This window comes from Balaenoptera acutorostrata, chromosome X (genome assembly GCF_949987535.1).
Source record: "Balaenoptera acutorostrata chromosome X, mBalAcu1.1, whole genome shotgun sequence".
Lineage (NCBI taxonomy): Eukaryota > Metazoa > Chordata > Mammalia > Artiodactyla > Balaenopteridae > Balaenoptera > Balaenoptera acutorostrata.
In genome coordinates, this window is record NC_080085.1 from 22,754,209 (window position 1) to 22,767,432 (window position 13,224).

A 13,224-nucleotide genomic window follows, 5' to 3' on the forward strand; every position below is an offset into this window, starting at 1 on the left:
CCTGGTGGTCCGGTGGTTAAGAATCCACCTGCCAATGCAGGGGACACAGGTTAAATCCCTGATCGGAGAACTAAGATCCCACATGCCACTAAGATCCCATGAACTGCAACTACTGAGCCCGCGTGCTCTGGAGCCTGGGCGCCACAACTAGAGAAAAGCCCGCAGGCTGCAACTAGAGAAGCCCACGCACCACAACGAAGATCCTGTGAACTGCAACGAAAGATCCTGCATGCTGCAACTAAGACCTGACGCAGCCAAATAATAAAAAAAAAAAAAAAGAGAGAGAGAAGCAGGGGAGCAGAGAGAGTTGGGACATCAGGGAAAGGAGGAGGGTTCTGTGACAGAGACAGTGCCTATAATTCTCTAATTTCCTCTTCCATTTTTCTCAGGTTTTCCTCCTGGCTATCCAACTTATATTTAATTTTTATTAAAAAAATATTATATTTTATTTTTTTGATATTAATCCCATAAATACTAATAATTCATTTGGTTGAGATGAGGCCCTTCTGAGAACCTCTGAAAATATGTTACTTTATCCAAATTAAAGGAAGCATCCTCAGGCCACTGCAAGACTAGATTCTTACAGGTATATCATGTCTAATGTGACAGAGCTAGTACCTAGTAAATACTGAGAAAGAAGTGGCTTCCCATATTTTTCCATCATCAAAGCTGATGGTGATCCTGATGGGATTTTAGAGCCCATATTACCATGCATATTTTATAGTAAAATCTTGAATTTGACGGGGTTGGTTCTTCTGACAAATAATCCAAAAGGGCACAGAGCTAGAAGGAAGACTTTATAATTTAAATCTCTTACCTGACTGTTGTGTGTCCACAGAACTTCTGCTGATTCACTCGATTCAGGAACTTACAGAAGTCTTGTCCTCATTGCCAGATTTCTTGGGGTAATTTATTAGAAACAGACTCTCCTGCCAACTAACAAATGCCTTTCTGCAAAATATAGGAAAGAGAGAAAACAGTTTTATTATTTAATAAGAATTAAACCAGAATGTGACACTCATCACAGGCAATCTGCTAAAAAGATTGCGAAGACAGAAAGAGAGCTCACCCTTTTATACCACCAAACAAATACAACCCATTACACCCATGTTCTCAAGATAAGGATAACTGTTCCTCAAGTAAGAGGACGTGACAGCTCCATGTATTACACATACTTCATCCTAAATTCATCTGGTAATTGGGGCTGCCCTCTTTGTTAGATAATTGCCTTTATCCAAAGGAAAAATAAACTTGTCATACCTTTGTGAAAGGAGGCAGTTTTTTACAACTTGGAGACAGGTCAAAGTTAAACTCTTATGGAGTCTAGGAGATGGGGTGCTAACTTCCTTGATATTTATATTTCAAAGAGGTGGCTCCCAGTTACTTGAGAAAAACATTCCTGGGTTGTAAAACTGGCGAGAGGCTTATTTAGCTTTTAAAAGATTTACATAGATCTCAATGAGGCAGAGAAAGAATTTACAAGTTTTTTAAAGTAAATGCTCTAAAAAACGGGGGAGGGGGAGGGGAGTCATTTCTTTTTTGCCCTGGGAAAAATAAAATTTTCTTATTTTATTTTATTTTTATTGAGGTATAATTGACATATAACATTTTATTAGTTTCAGGTGTACAACATAATGATTTAATATTTCTACTTCTTCCTTATTTTAAATTTGTACTTGCTCTCATGTATGTCAAAGGGGAGACGGTACTTTCCTGATTATGGACATTATATAAGACTCCATTTTGCTAGCAGAAATGCTCTTGCTATGCTGGTGACCTTGAAGAAAAGATCTGTCATGTTGGACAGGTCTTTGGAGACCTATGGAAATGGCCAGTATGGAATGAGCCATGTGTCATGGAATTGCAGGCTGTGTTTAGGAACTGAGGCTGGCCTCTAACCAACAGCCAGCAACAACAACAACAACAAACCCCAAATTTCTTAGCACCATTGCCAACAAAGTGAGTCAACTGGGATTTTTCTCTAGTTGAGCCTTTAGATAAGAACATAGTTCAACTGACATGTTGATTGCAGCTAGGTGAGACTCTAAAGCAGAGACCACAGTTGAGTTCTACCCGGACTTCTTACACATAGAAACTGAGATAATAAATTTGTGTTCATTTATCCTGTTAAATTGGCACTAATTTGCTATGTAGCAGCAGTAGAAAATGGATACAAGAAGAATACTCTACTATACTGACCTAGCTATTAACCCTTTCTTTTGGCCTTTCTTCATTCCTTACATACGAAGTTTCCCTGCCTAAAGTGGTTACCTGGTAACAGTTAGAAAAAGGTTCATGAAACATTTGAGTGAGTAGGAGTTGTTCACTCCTGTCAGAGTTGAGGGTAGCTGGAAGGAAGTATGTGGAGCTGAAGTGAAGGCAGGCCTTGTTCTGGGCTGAGATGTACCTATGAGATAACCAAGTTAGTCCCCATCCTCCTCCAGTTCCCCTCAGCTTATGACCCTGTGGATTTATTTCTGGGTGACTTATTCCACATTTCGGGATAGACTGTCAGCCTAAAGTCTTTCCCACTGGAGCTCCAAATACCATTCAGATAATGGAAAGTCCTCATTTACACATTTCCAGGGCACAACCTGCCCTGAGTAGTGTTAGTTCACTTGCTAGAGGAGTAGGCTCTCACAATGAGATTGTGCAAAGCTGCCTGCCCATTGTGGAATCAGGGTCACTCCCTGCTTCCCGACCTCTCTCCACTCAGAGTAGCCCTGACAACAACAAGGGAAAGAAATGTCTCCCTTGTACCATTAAGTACTCTAAACCCCAGTGTAAGCCTCTACAAAAGAGTCTCCCTGATAAAGAGCAGAATCTGCAGGATACCTCCACATGGGCAAAAGAAAAAAAAAAAAAGGGAGCAGTGGAGAGGCCCTGGCTCCCAATTTCCTCACCCCACAGCAGGAGCACTCATTCTGGTGGAGAAGAAGGTGAGACACTGCCCCCATCACAGGTGGACAAGCTGGGACTGCCTCTAAGTCACTAATGTCTTCTTGGTTCTCTTCAGTGTGTCTGCAATCAGCACTATATCCCCTGGTCACTATGTCTATAACACTATTGTCCAGGTTATACTTCCTCAAAGTCTAGCGATTGACAGGTCAGTGGAGAGACTGGTGTAGAGGTAGATGGAATGAACAGATCATTGGCCCAGGTAGCTTTCTCCCAAGCCTGTGCGAAATCCCCATGCACTTTTCTTTGAAAGTGAAAGCCCGAGATGGTATCCAGGCCAACTAAGCTGGGGACAAGGGGACTGAAGGAGCTGCCATTTCTCAGAAGGAGCTGACATTTCTTCTTCCTCTTCAGCTCACATCATTCCCAGTCCTTCTGTTCTCAGTTGACTGATGTCCCCTTTTCCTTTCAGCCCTTTCCTTCCAGATGCCCTACTTGAACAATGCTGGTATCTCTCTAGTTCATAGAAAATACAAAGTTTTTTTGCTCTCCTCAACTGGATGTAACTTTGAAAATTACCATAATATATATAAAAGAAGGTTTTTAGTAGCCCCCAAAATTGAATTTTGTGTCTAGTGTGAGGGAGTGTTCCAGTTGCATTATTTTTCAATTTGGATATACAGTTGTTCCATTATCACACCTTAATAAAAAGAGTGTTCTTTCTCCGCTTCTCTGCAATGGCAGTTTTAATAATCAAAGGTCCACGTATAAGTGGGTGTTTTAGGACATTCTATTCAGTTCTATTGGTCTATTTGCTTATATCGGCACTTATAACACAAATTTTTAATTACTGTAGTGTTTTTTTAAAAAAGTAATTCTTAACATCTAGTAGAGTACGTCCTCATATTTGTTTTCTTTATCAAGAGCATATTGACTCTTCTTGGCCATTTGCAAATAAATTTAAAGTTTAGAATAAGCTATCAAGTTTCACATACAAAACCTCTTGAGTTTCTCTTGGGAGGACTGGGTATTACCATACACGACAGATTAAAATTGGGGAGAATTAACATGTTTACAATATTGAATGCTCCTCTCCATGAATATATGATAATTCCCTATTTAAGTTTTTGTTAATTTCTCTATTAATAGCTGTATATTTTAAATTTTTATTATATATATTTTTATATGAGGCATGGGTATTTTATTTAGTAATTTACAAGTTATATTTTGTTTAATTTCATGGTCACATGTTTGTTGCTGCAGAAACAAAATGCATGTTTACATATTGACTTTATACCCACCAACTTTTAAAAATAACTGTATTGATTTCACAGGTTGTTTTTATTTATTGTTCTTGTTTTCATAGATATCCTTTACTTTCAAAGATATCCTTTGCCTGGTAGCATAATTTCCTTTATCATGAATGAATAAGTTTTATAAAACACTATTCTGTATCAATTTAGATATGATTTTTCTCTCATTTAATCTGTCCACAAGGTATGCCAGCTGTGGATTTATTCTCCCTCAGATCGATTCCTCACTCTTCTGCTCTGCTCTTTAGTATAAAATCTCTGACTCTCATTTCTCATGCTCTGTGCTCTCCCAACACCTGGATGCCAGCTCAGTTAAACCAAGGAGTGACAGCTGCAGAGTAGAGCCCAGGAGGATCCAAGTGCCCAGAATCCTTCACCTTCTTCCCCTCTGAAGCAGGTGGTTTCCCTTCGATGGCCACATTATCTCCATGGCTCCAACTTACCTCAGTAACAATACTTTTTCTCTTTGTTCCCCTAGCCTAGAGGCGGGAATGCCTTTTTAAGTTGCGAAGTATTGTTTTGCTCAATTCTCCCCAGTTGGCTTCTCAAGTAACCAATCTCCTACACTAAATTCTCCAAATTGTATAGAGTGATTTCTGTTTCCTGGATAACAGTTGACCAATTACAGATAACCAATTTTATTGATTTATTTTTTCATGTGAAAGCCTCCTTTCAGTCCTAAGAAAAACTTAACTCTGTCACGTATGTGTGTATACACAAACACACACATATATATTCAAAAACTCTAACAGTATAATGGAGAGATTTATTCAACTTTTAAAAATTTCAAGCACTACACATAAAGCTCTACAGTATAACCTGTGAGAAATAGTCCAAGTGGTACTCGAATATTATAGCCTTAAATACATTTACCAGAAAAAAAATTTAAAACATTCAAATGATTCAAGAGCTATAGAAACAATAGCACATTACATTCAAATAATTAGAAGGTAGGAAATAATGAAGATAAATGCAGAAATGATGAATTAGAAGGTAGTAGAGCCAACTAATGAAAGCCAGCTCTTTGAAAATATTTCTATAATACTTTCTGTAGGTATTATCAATTACAAAAGAAAGAAGCATAAATAAGTGATATTAGTTCAATAAAATTCTGTAAGATATACCTACAGAAGAGATTTAAAGGCTGTAATAGAACACTATAAATACTTTTACCCTTACAACAGGATAACAAATGGTGGATAAGGAAAAAATTCTACCTAGAGAATTTTTTAGCTAGTAATCACAAAGGAATGCTAGAGTTACCATTCTGCAGCCCCTAATGGATTAATGGCTGAGGGTGATGAACCTCAATGACTGGCAACATCACCACAAAGGAGATAACAGACATCATGTATCTCCTAATGGAAATGCACAGTGTCATCTTCGGAGTAATGTTACCAATAAATAAACCTTCATCTTCAAGGGTCTTTCTATTATTATTGAGGACTGTTGATGTTGAGTATCAGGTATATTGGGTTCATTATTCTATTCTCTGTGCCACTGTATGTTTGAGAATTTCAATAACATGATTTTATTATAAATAGTATGCCTCTAAATTTAAAAATCCAACTGACATGGAAGATTTTTTAGCAAAATATAAATGACTAAATAGGCCCATAAAGAAACAAAAAACTTAATCTAACAATAAAAACTAAAACTGTAGTTAAAACCCATGGAACCCTCAAAATGTTCCTGGAAGCTTCTTATACCAAATGAAGGAGGACTCAATCAAAATTTTATATAAACTCTTCCAAACCATACAAAAGATAGGAAATGACTCATCCACTCTAATGGGGTAGTGCTCCTTGATACAAAGACGAGGTAAGGATACCCTGAAAAAAGAACATGAGTCAAGCTCACTCATATAGAGACAAGTCTTAAATAACTTCATAGCACATGCAATGTAGTGGTGAATTAATAAGAAAAAATAGGCTGTGTCAGAGGAATGCAAAGAAGAAATCACATTAGAAAACATGAATCAGAATTCACTATACTAACAGATAAGGGAGAAAAAGCACTTGATCATGTGCAGGGGTAAAGAAAAAGCTTTGATAAAAATTCAACATAAATTAATGGTAATAACTTTTAGCAAACTTATAAGAATGGAATTCCCATATCATAGTCGTCAGCAAATATACATAAATGTGAAATATTAGAAGCATTCCCAATAAAGTCTGGAAAAACACACAGATGTATGATACCACAAACCTGTATGTGAATGTATAGCAGGACACAGCCAAGAACAAGAATAATAAAATAAATATATGAACAATGAAAAAAACAATAATAGTACCAATATGATTTTATAATTAAAATACCTAAAGTAATAGGCAAACACAATATTCAAATGTATAAGGAACATCAAAAACCTAGTATATTGAAAATCACTACAGCAAAATCAGAAACCTGGTCACACAAAATCGATAACTAATTAGAACACGTAAAGGACAATCCCATTCACAACAGCAACAATATCTAAAATGTACCTAAAATGAAACCTTACAAAACTGTACAAGACCTTTATGAAGACAACTATAAAAATTTACTGATAGAGTTAGAAAAAAAATGTCCCAAATAGAGCAGTATAATATGTTTATTCAGGGGAACAGAATATTGTAAAGAAGTCAATTCTCCTTAACTTATTTACAGTTTTAGTGCTGTACCTGTAACTTCCAAGATGACAACCAAACTCCAGGTGCTGTCTCCTGTGCCCCAAATCAACCCTGGAAAAACTAAAGAAGGAATAAACAAAATGATATCAACATTAACAGTATAGCAATAATAAGAAAACCCTGAGGGTACTAAGTCTGTACTGAACAAGTGCTTGTGTGAGGGCAGTTGAGATAGGTCTAGGGAAGACAGGATCTTTTGAAGCAAAGGTTTTAAAGTTTAGCCCTTATTTCTCCCAGTGTGCCCTGGGTGGATGAATTTCCACTGCCTCACTGAACTTGAGGGAACTTGAGGCAGCTCCTCAGAGCCCACACGCCAGGACTATTGGGTTATGCCAGGACTATGGGATAATATCAGAACAGCACCAAAATTTGGTTGGTTGAGGTAATATGAGTCCAGAGATTGTCCTAATAACCACCTGAAACTTCTTCTGCTGGTGAAGACAGGGCTTTTTTTAATGGTCATCTTAATAGACTATAAGGCATGAATGGAAATAAAATAGTGAGAACACTTGAGATCTCTTCTTTCAGCAAATTTCAAGTATATAATACATTATAATTAACAGGAGTCACCATGCTGTACAGTAAGTTTCCAGAACTTATTCATCTTATAACTGAAAGTTGTACCCTTTGATCAGTATCTCTGCTTCTCTCTAACCCCCCAGGCTCTGGTAATCACGATTCTGCTCTCTGTTACTAGGAGTTCAACTTTTGTTTTTTTAGATACCACATATAAGTTAGATCACGTGATAGTTGTCTTCCTGTGTCTGGCTTATTTCACTTAGCATAATGTCCTCCTAGGTTCATCCATGTTGTTCAAAATGATGGGATTTCTCACCACACACACAAAAATGGTAACTATGGGAGGAGATACGATAAATAGTTTCGCTCTGGCAATCATTTCACAATGTACCCATATATCCAAACATCACATTTGATAAAATATACATAAAAAGCAACTTTTATTTGTCAAAATATAAAGAAAATATTGAAATAGAAATAGCAAGTATCACAGTAATTTCACATAAGAAAAAAATTCATTCCAGAAAATTTGATTAATGACACTGATATCACGCAAGAGAGGTCCCACGGCTAAAGTTAGGAAAGGGAAGAAACCAGTTAGAATGGGCATCATCAGAAAATCTACAAACAACAAAAGCTAGAGAGGGTGTGGAGAAAAGGGAACCCTCTTGCACTTGTTGGTGGGAAGGTAAACTGATACAGCCACTATGGAGAACAGTATGGAGGTTCCTTAAAAAACTAAAGATAGAATTACCATAGGACCCAGGAATCCCACTACTGGGCATATACCCACAGAAAACCATAATTCAAAAAGACACATGCACCCCAATGTTCACTGCAACACTATTTACAATAGCCAGGTAATGGAAGCAACCTAAATGCCCATTGACAGACGATTGGATAAAGAAGATGTGGTACATACATACAATGGAATATTACTCAGCCATAAAGAGGAACGAAATTGGATCATTTGTAAAGACATGGATGGATCTAGACACTGTCATACAGAGTGAAATAAGTCAGAAAAAGAAAAACAAATACTGTATAATAACACATATATATGGAACCTAGAAAAATGGTACAGATGAACCAGTTTGCAGGGCACAAATAAAGACACAGATGTAGAGAACAAACGTATGGACACCAAGGGGGGAAATGGTGAGGGGTGGTGTGGTGGTCGTATGAATTGGGAGATTTTGATTGACATATATACACCAATATGTATAAAATGGATAACTAATAAGAACCTGCTGTAAAAAAAATAAATTAAATAAAATTCCCCCCAAAAAGAGGAATTCCAAGACTCATAGAACTCAATGCAACTTCCCTAACCCAAGACATTGAAACCCACAGGATTCTCACCTCCTACAGCCATTTCCAGGAAGCCTGAGGCAGAACTGTCCATATGAGACGAGCCTGCACTTCACACCAGCAGTCTCAGGGAGCTGATGTCTTTGATGCGAGGCCTTGGCCTCAGGTCAGCAGACGGGAGGTAGCCCAGCACCTACAGGGATTCAAGAGAAGACACTGAGAGGGGATTGAGAGCAGCATCCACCATAGAACAGGGGGCCCCAAAGAGGCCTCACTGTCAGTCTCGGGGGACCCAGGCATGGCTGTGAGGCTCAGGCCCCCAGATACTTCCGGCTGGGGGTGCCGACAGAAATGAGAGCCAAGGTGTGACGCCTGCTGACTCAGCTCAGCAGAGGGAAAAGTCCCAGGACCTGCCAAGAGTCAATGAAAGGCCCACGTGCCAGTCCTGCGGGAAGCTCCGCCTGCACCACCCCACACCTCCCGTCCCGCTCCAGCCCGGCCCCGGCCCGGCCCCGCCCCTGCTGTCCTCCTGGAGCCCAGATACGCATGACCGGAAGTGACGTCCTCCTAACCACGCTGTGGGGGCGAGGCCATTTTTGAGAGCTGCCGTCCTGCGAGGGTGAGTCGCGGGAGGAGTCCCACGTCTCGTCAGGTGTCAAGGTGTGAGGGGACCCCACTTAGAAGTGCGGGGACACGCCCCCAACACCCCCAATCCCCTTTCCCTCCCCGAAGAGGCGGCCACACAGGCCCCGCCCACCCCGCCCCTGCTCTCGGCCCGAGAGGCTCGGGCCTGGCTGTTAGGCCCCAAGTCCATCCGCTTCCCCCGCGGGGTCTCGGGCAAGGAAGGCCTCGCTCTGAGGCTGGTGGACCCTGGCTCAGCTCAGTAGAGGGAGCGCGCCCCAGGCCCTGTGGAGTGAAGGACGGGACCCTCGTGGGGTCCGAGGGGCTCCACACCCCAGAATGGCGGCCACGCAGACCCCGCCCCTGACGTCGGCCTGGGAGCCTCCGGGCAGGTCTAAAGACGGAGGGGCTCCCTCAGTGCGAACGCGGGCGGGCGGACGGACGGATGGACGGACGGAGGCGGGAGACTCAGGGAGGAGGGGGCCTTGTTCTGAGGGGCTGGCCGCAGGTCAGCAGAGGGAGGATTTCCAGGGCACGGGAGGAGTCAGGGTGAGGACCGTCCTCCCCGTCGCAAGGGCACCTCAGAACCCCTCCCCTGTTGTCAGCCGCTTCCTTCCGGCCACACACGGAGAAGGGAGGGCTGCTGTCTGAGAGGGGAGGTGCAGGCCAGCAGAAGGCGCGTCCCTGAGCACTCCCAAGAGTCAGCCCAAGCCCTTGAGTGAGGACCAGTGGGGCCGCCAACCACAGGGCCTCGACCTGTCTGCCGCGCGCTGCAGGCTTGGTAGAACTCTGCCACATGCGGCCGCGTGGTCACCCTCACTGCCTCCTAATGAGACTCCAGGAGGTGCCGGCACGGGTGCGAGCAGATGGCCCTCGGGGCAAGAGGGGAGCTCCAGGCTGCACCGGCCGTCCAGGGAGGAACCCGAGTGAGGACTAAGGGAGCCACCCACCCCGAAGAGAAGGGACGAGAGAGAATAGGGCCTGTCTCCTCCTGCCAACCCGTAAACTCCCAAGGAAGGACTGTCAGGCTGAGACTGCCCGTAATTTCCTCTGCCAGGTCCAAGGGAGGTTAGAGCTTTGTTCTGAAGGGGCCATCACCAGGCAGCAGAAGGGAGGGTCCCAGGACCCTTCGGTGGTGGGCTGAACGCTCCCTCCTTTCCTCCTCCTGGGTGTCATGGAAGATGGTGGTGTCAACTTCAGAGCAGCAGACGGGATGGGGTGGGGGGGGGGTGGGGGAGTCTTGCCAGCAACTGTCATCCTGACTCGAATGGGAACCGCGAGGACCTACCTCCCCTGCCAGCCCCCACTGTCACCCCCGTACCACCCAGGCAGGGCTGGCTGGCTGTGCCCCAAGGCTCACTCTACCGTCCTCCACAGGGGTCTCAGGGGACAGGCGGAGCAGGAGAACGGGAGCCCTGTGGGTCCTCGAGCAGTGCCCTCAAGGACCCTGCAGAGGCGGCCTTGGTTAAAGCCAGGGAGGAATCTCCCCGCTGAAGGTGCTCACAGCATCTCCTTGTCCCTCCCCCAGGTGCCCTCATTGCCTGCCTTCCTGCCCACACTCCCGCCTGCTGGCCCTGACCTGTGTCATCATGCCTCGTGGCCGGAAGAGCAAGCGCCGTGCCCGCGAGAGACGCCACCAGGCCCGGGCGGAGACTCAGAGTCTCAAGGGTGCCCAGGCCACTGAGGCGGCGGCAGCGGCGGCGGCAGCAGAGATAGAAGAGTCGCCCTCCTCCCCCGCTTCTGTTTCTCGGGGTACTCCCCCGAGCTCCCGTGCTGCTGGCGCTCGCCGGGAGCCTCGGGGAGCCCCAGCCACTAGCTCTCGTGATGCAGGGGTTTCCTGCCCAGGATATGAAGAGGGTGCCCGGGCGAGCCAAGATGAGGAAAGTGCAAGTACCTCCCAGGAAGCACCTTCCACTCACAGCACTTGGAGAGATCCTGTGACCAGGAATTCCGGCATGTTGGTGCAGTTCCTGCTGGAGAAGTACAAGTTGAAGGAGCCCATCCGGCAGGCAGAAATGCTGAAGAGTGTCGACAGGCAGTACAAGAAGCACTTCCCTGAGATCCTCAGGAGAGCCTCTGAGAGCATGGAGCTGGTCTTTGGCCTCGAGCTGAAGGAAGTCGACCCCACCCGTCGCTACTATGCCCTCATCAGCAAGCTGGCCCTCCCCAGCGAGGAAAGTCCGAGTGATGAGTCGGGGCTGCCCAAGTCCGGTCTCCTGATGATTCTCCTGGGCATGATCTTAATGAAGGGCAACCGTGCCACCGAGGAGGAGATCTGGGAATTCCTCAGTGTGGTGGGTTTGTATGCTGGGAGGAGGCACTCGATCTTTGGGGAGCCCAGGAGGCTCATCAGTGAAGATTTCGTGCAGCAGAAGTACCTGACGTACTGCCAGGTGCCCAACAGCGATCCTCCGCGCTATGAGTTCCTGTGGGGCCCGAGAGCCCTGGCTGAAACCAGCAAGATGAAAGTGCTGGAGTTTGTGGCGAAGGTCAATGCTGACGTCCCCAGTGCCTTCCCAGATCTCTATGAGGAGGCTCTGCAAGATGAGGAAGAGAGAGCAGGAGTGAGAGCCGCGGCCAGGGCCGCAGCTCTCGCTCAGCGCAGTGCACGTTCCAGGGCCAAGGCCCGCAGCTCCTCCCACATCTAGGGAGGGAGGCCACGGGCAGTTTGTTCACTTTGTTTTAGAAGAGAGCAGTCAAGCTCCTAAATAGTGCAGAATAGTATTGGTAGAGTGAACAAAACATATATGTTCTTAAAGTTTTAAGTAGTATGGTAGTTTAGGTGCAGTTAGTTTTAATAAAATATGTATCTTTTTTTCTTTTTTCCATATGAAGAATACCTAGTTAAAGATAGACAGATGATAGGTAGGTAAGTAGGTAGAGAGATGCTAGATAGATAGATAGATAGATAGATTTATGATAGAGATGTTTAGTATATTTTCAAGTGTTATTACTTCATTGAAGGTTTATTTTGCTTCAGAATCTAAGTGTATTAATGTCATGGATGTCATGTTTATTGCTGTTCAGTTTTAAGATTAAGAGTTTGCTATTTGTAAAAAAAACTGAAAAGCCTTCAATATTTTCCTTTTGCTACAGAACAGGGTAACATGGCATTGGAATAGGATTTTTCGTGGAAGTGAGAAAGAATCCCACAGGAAAATATTTGGGATCTCAAAATGGTGATACAAAAGTAAAGGCTGGTTAATTCTTAGTTTGCCTTCTTCTCTGTCTCTTTGCTTGTAAAATTAAATAATATATACCTAGATTTGCTTAGGTTATTCAAACTGTTTGAAAATTAAATGATAAATAAGACTTCTTGGTCATTCCTTCTTTTTTCTCTCCAATTAATTGACCATCTTCTCTTTGGAAGCCTCTCCAATACTACTATGGTTGGTAAGAAAATGAAGACCAAGCCACTGCCCATAGAATTTTTAGAGTCTAGCATCAGCTATCATGTAAGGAAGATGGTGAGATACACTCTAAGAAATAAACAAATGAAAAATTTTTTAAAAAGGGTGTGGAAGAGGAGGTTCCAAATGAGAGCAAGGAAGTGTAAGTTACCTGATGAAGGCAGCGTTGGGTCTTGGGCAACTTCTAGTCCCTCGGCAGGAAGTAATTATAAGTCAGGATGCATGGTGGGCTAGATGAAGCTGTGGGAGTGATGGAAAGGGCCACTCAGATGGTGTTTCTCAGAGTTGAGAGACTAAACCTGGAATGGAAAACATATCTTCACAGTTAACTTTGGGATGTGGAAAAACCAGAGAGAATCCCCACCTAGGGAATGGAAGGGGTCCTATGCACTTGCCCCAGTGCAAGTGAACATTCAAACTAGGTGTTTTAGGCATGAGCTGTCCAGAGTGTTTCTGAGAAAGGTGATACTCATTGAAGTG

General features: G+C 43.6%; 1 protein-coding gene across 1 annotated transcript; it reads left to right on the plus strand.

The window, feature by feature from the left end:
• Window positions 1-10,923: 10,923 nt before the first annotated feature.
• Window positions 10,924-11,982, plus strand: LOC103009152 (melanoma-associated antigen B4-like). The gene has a single exon (XM_007186300.3). It carries the CDS (start codon window positions 10,924-10,926, stop codon window positions 11,980-11,982), a length of 1,059 nt encoding a protein of 352 aa, XP_007186362.3.
• Window positions 11,983-13,224: the final 1,242 nt, after the last annotated feature.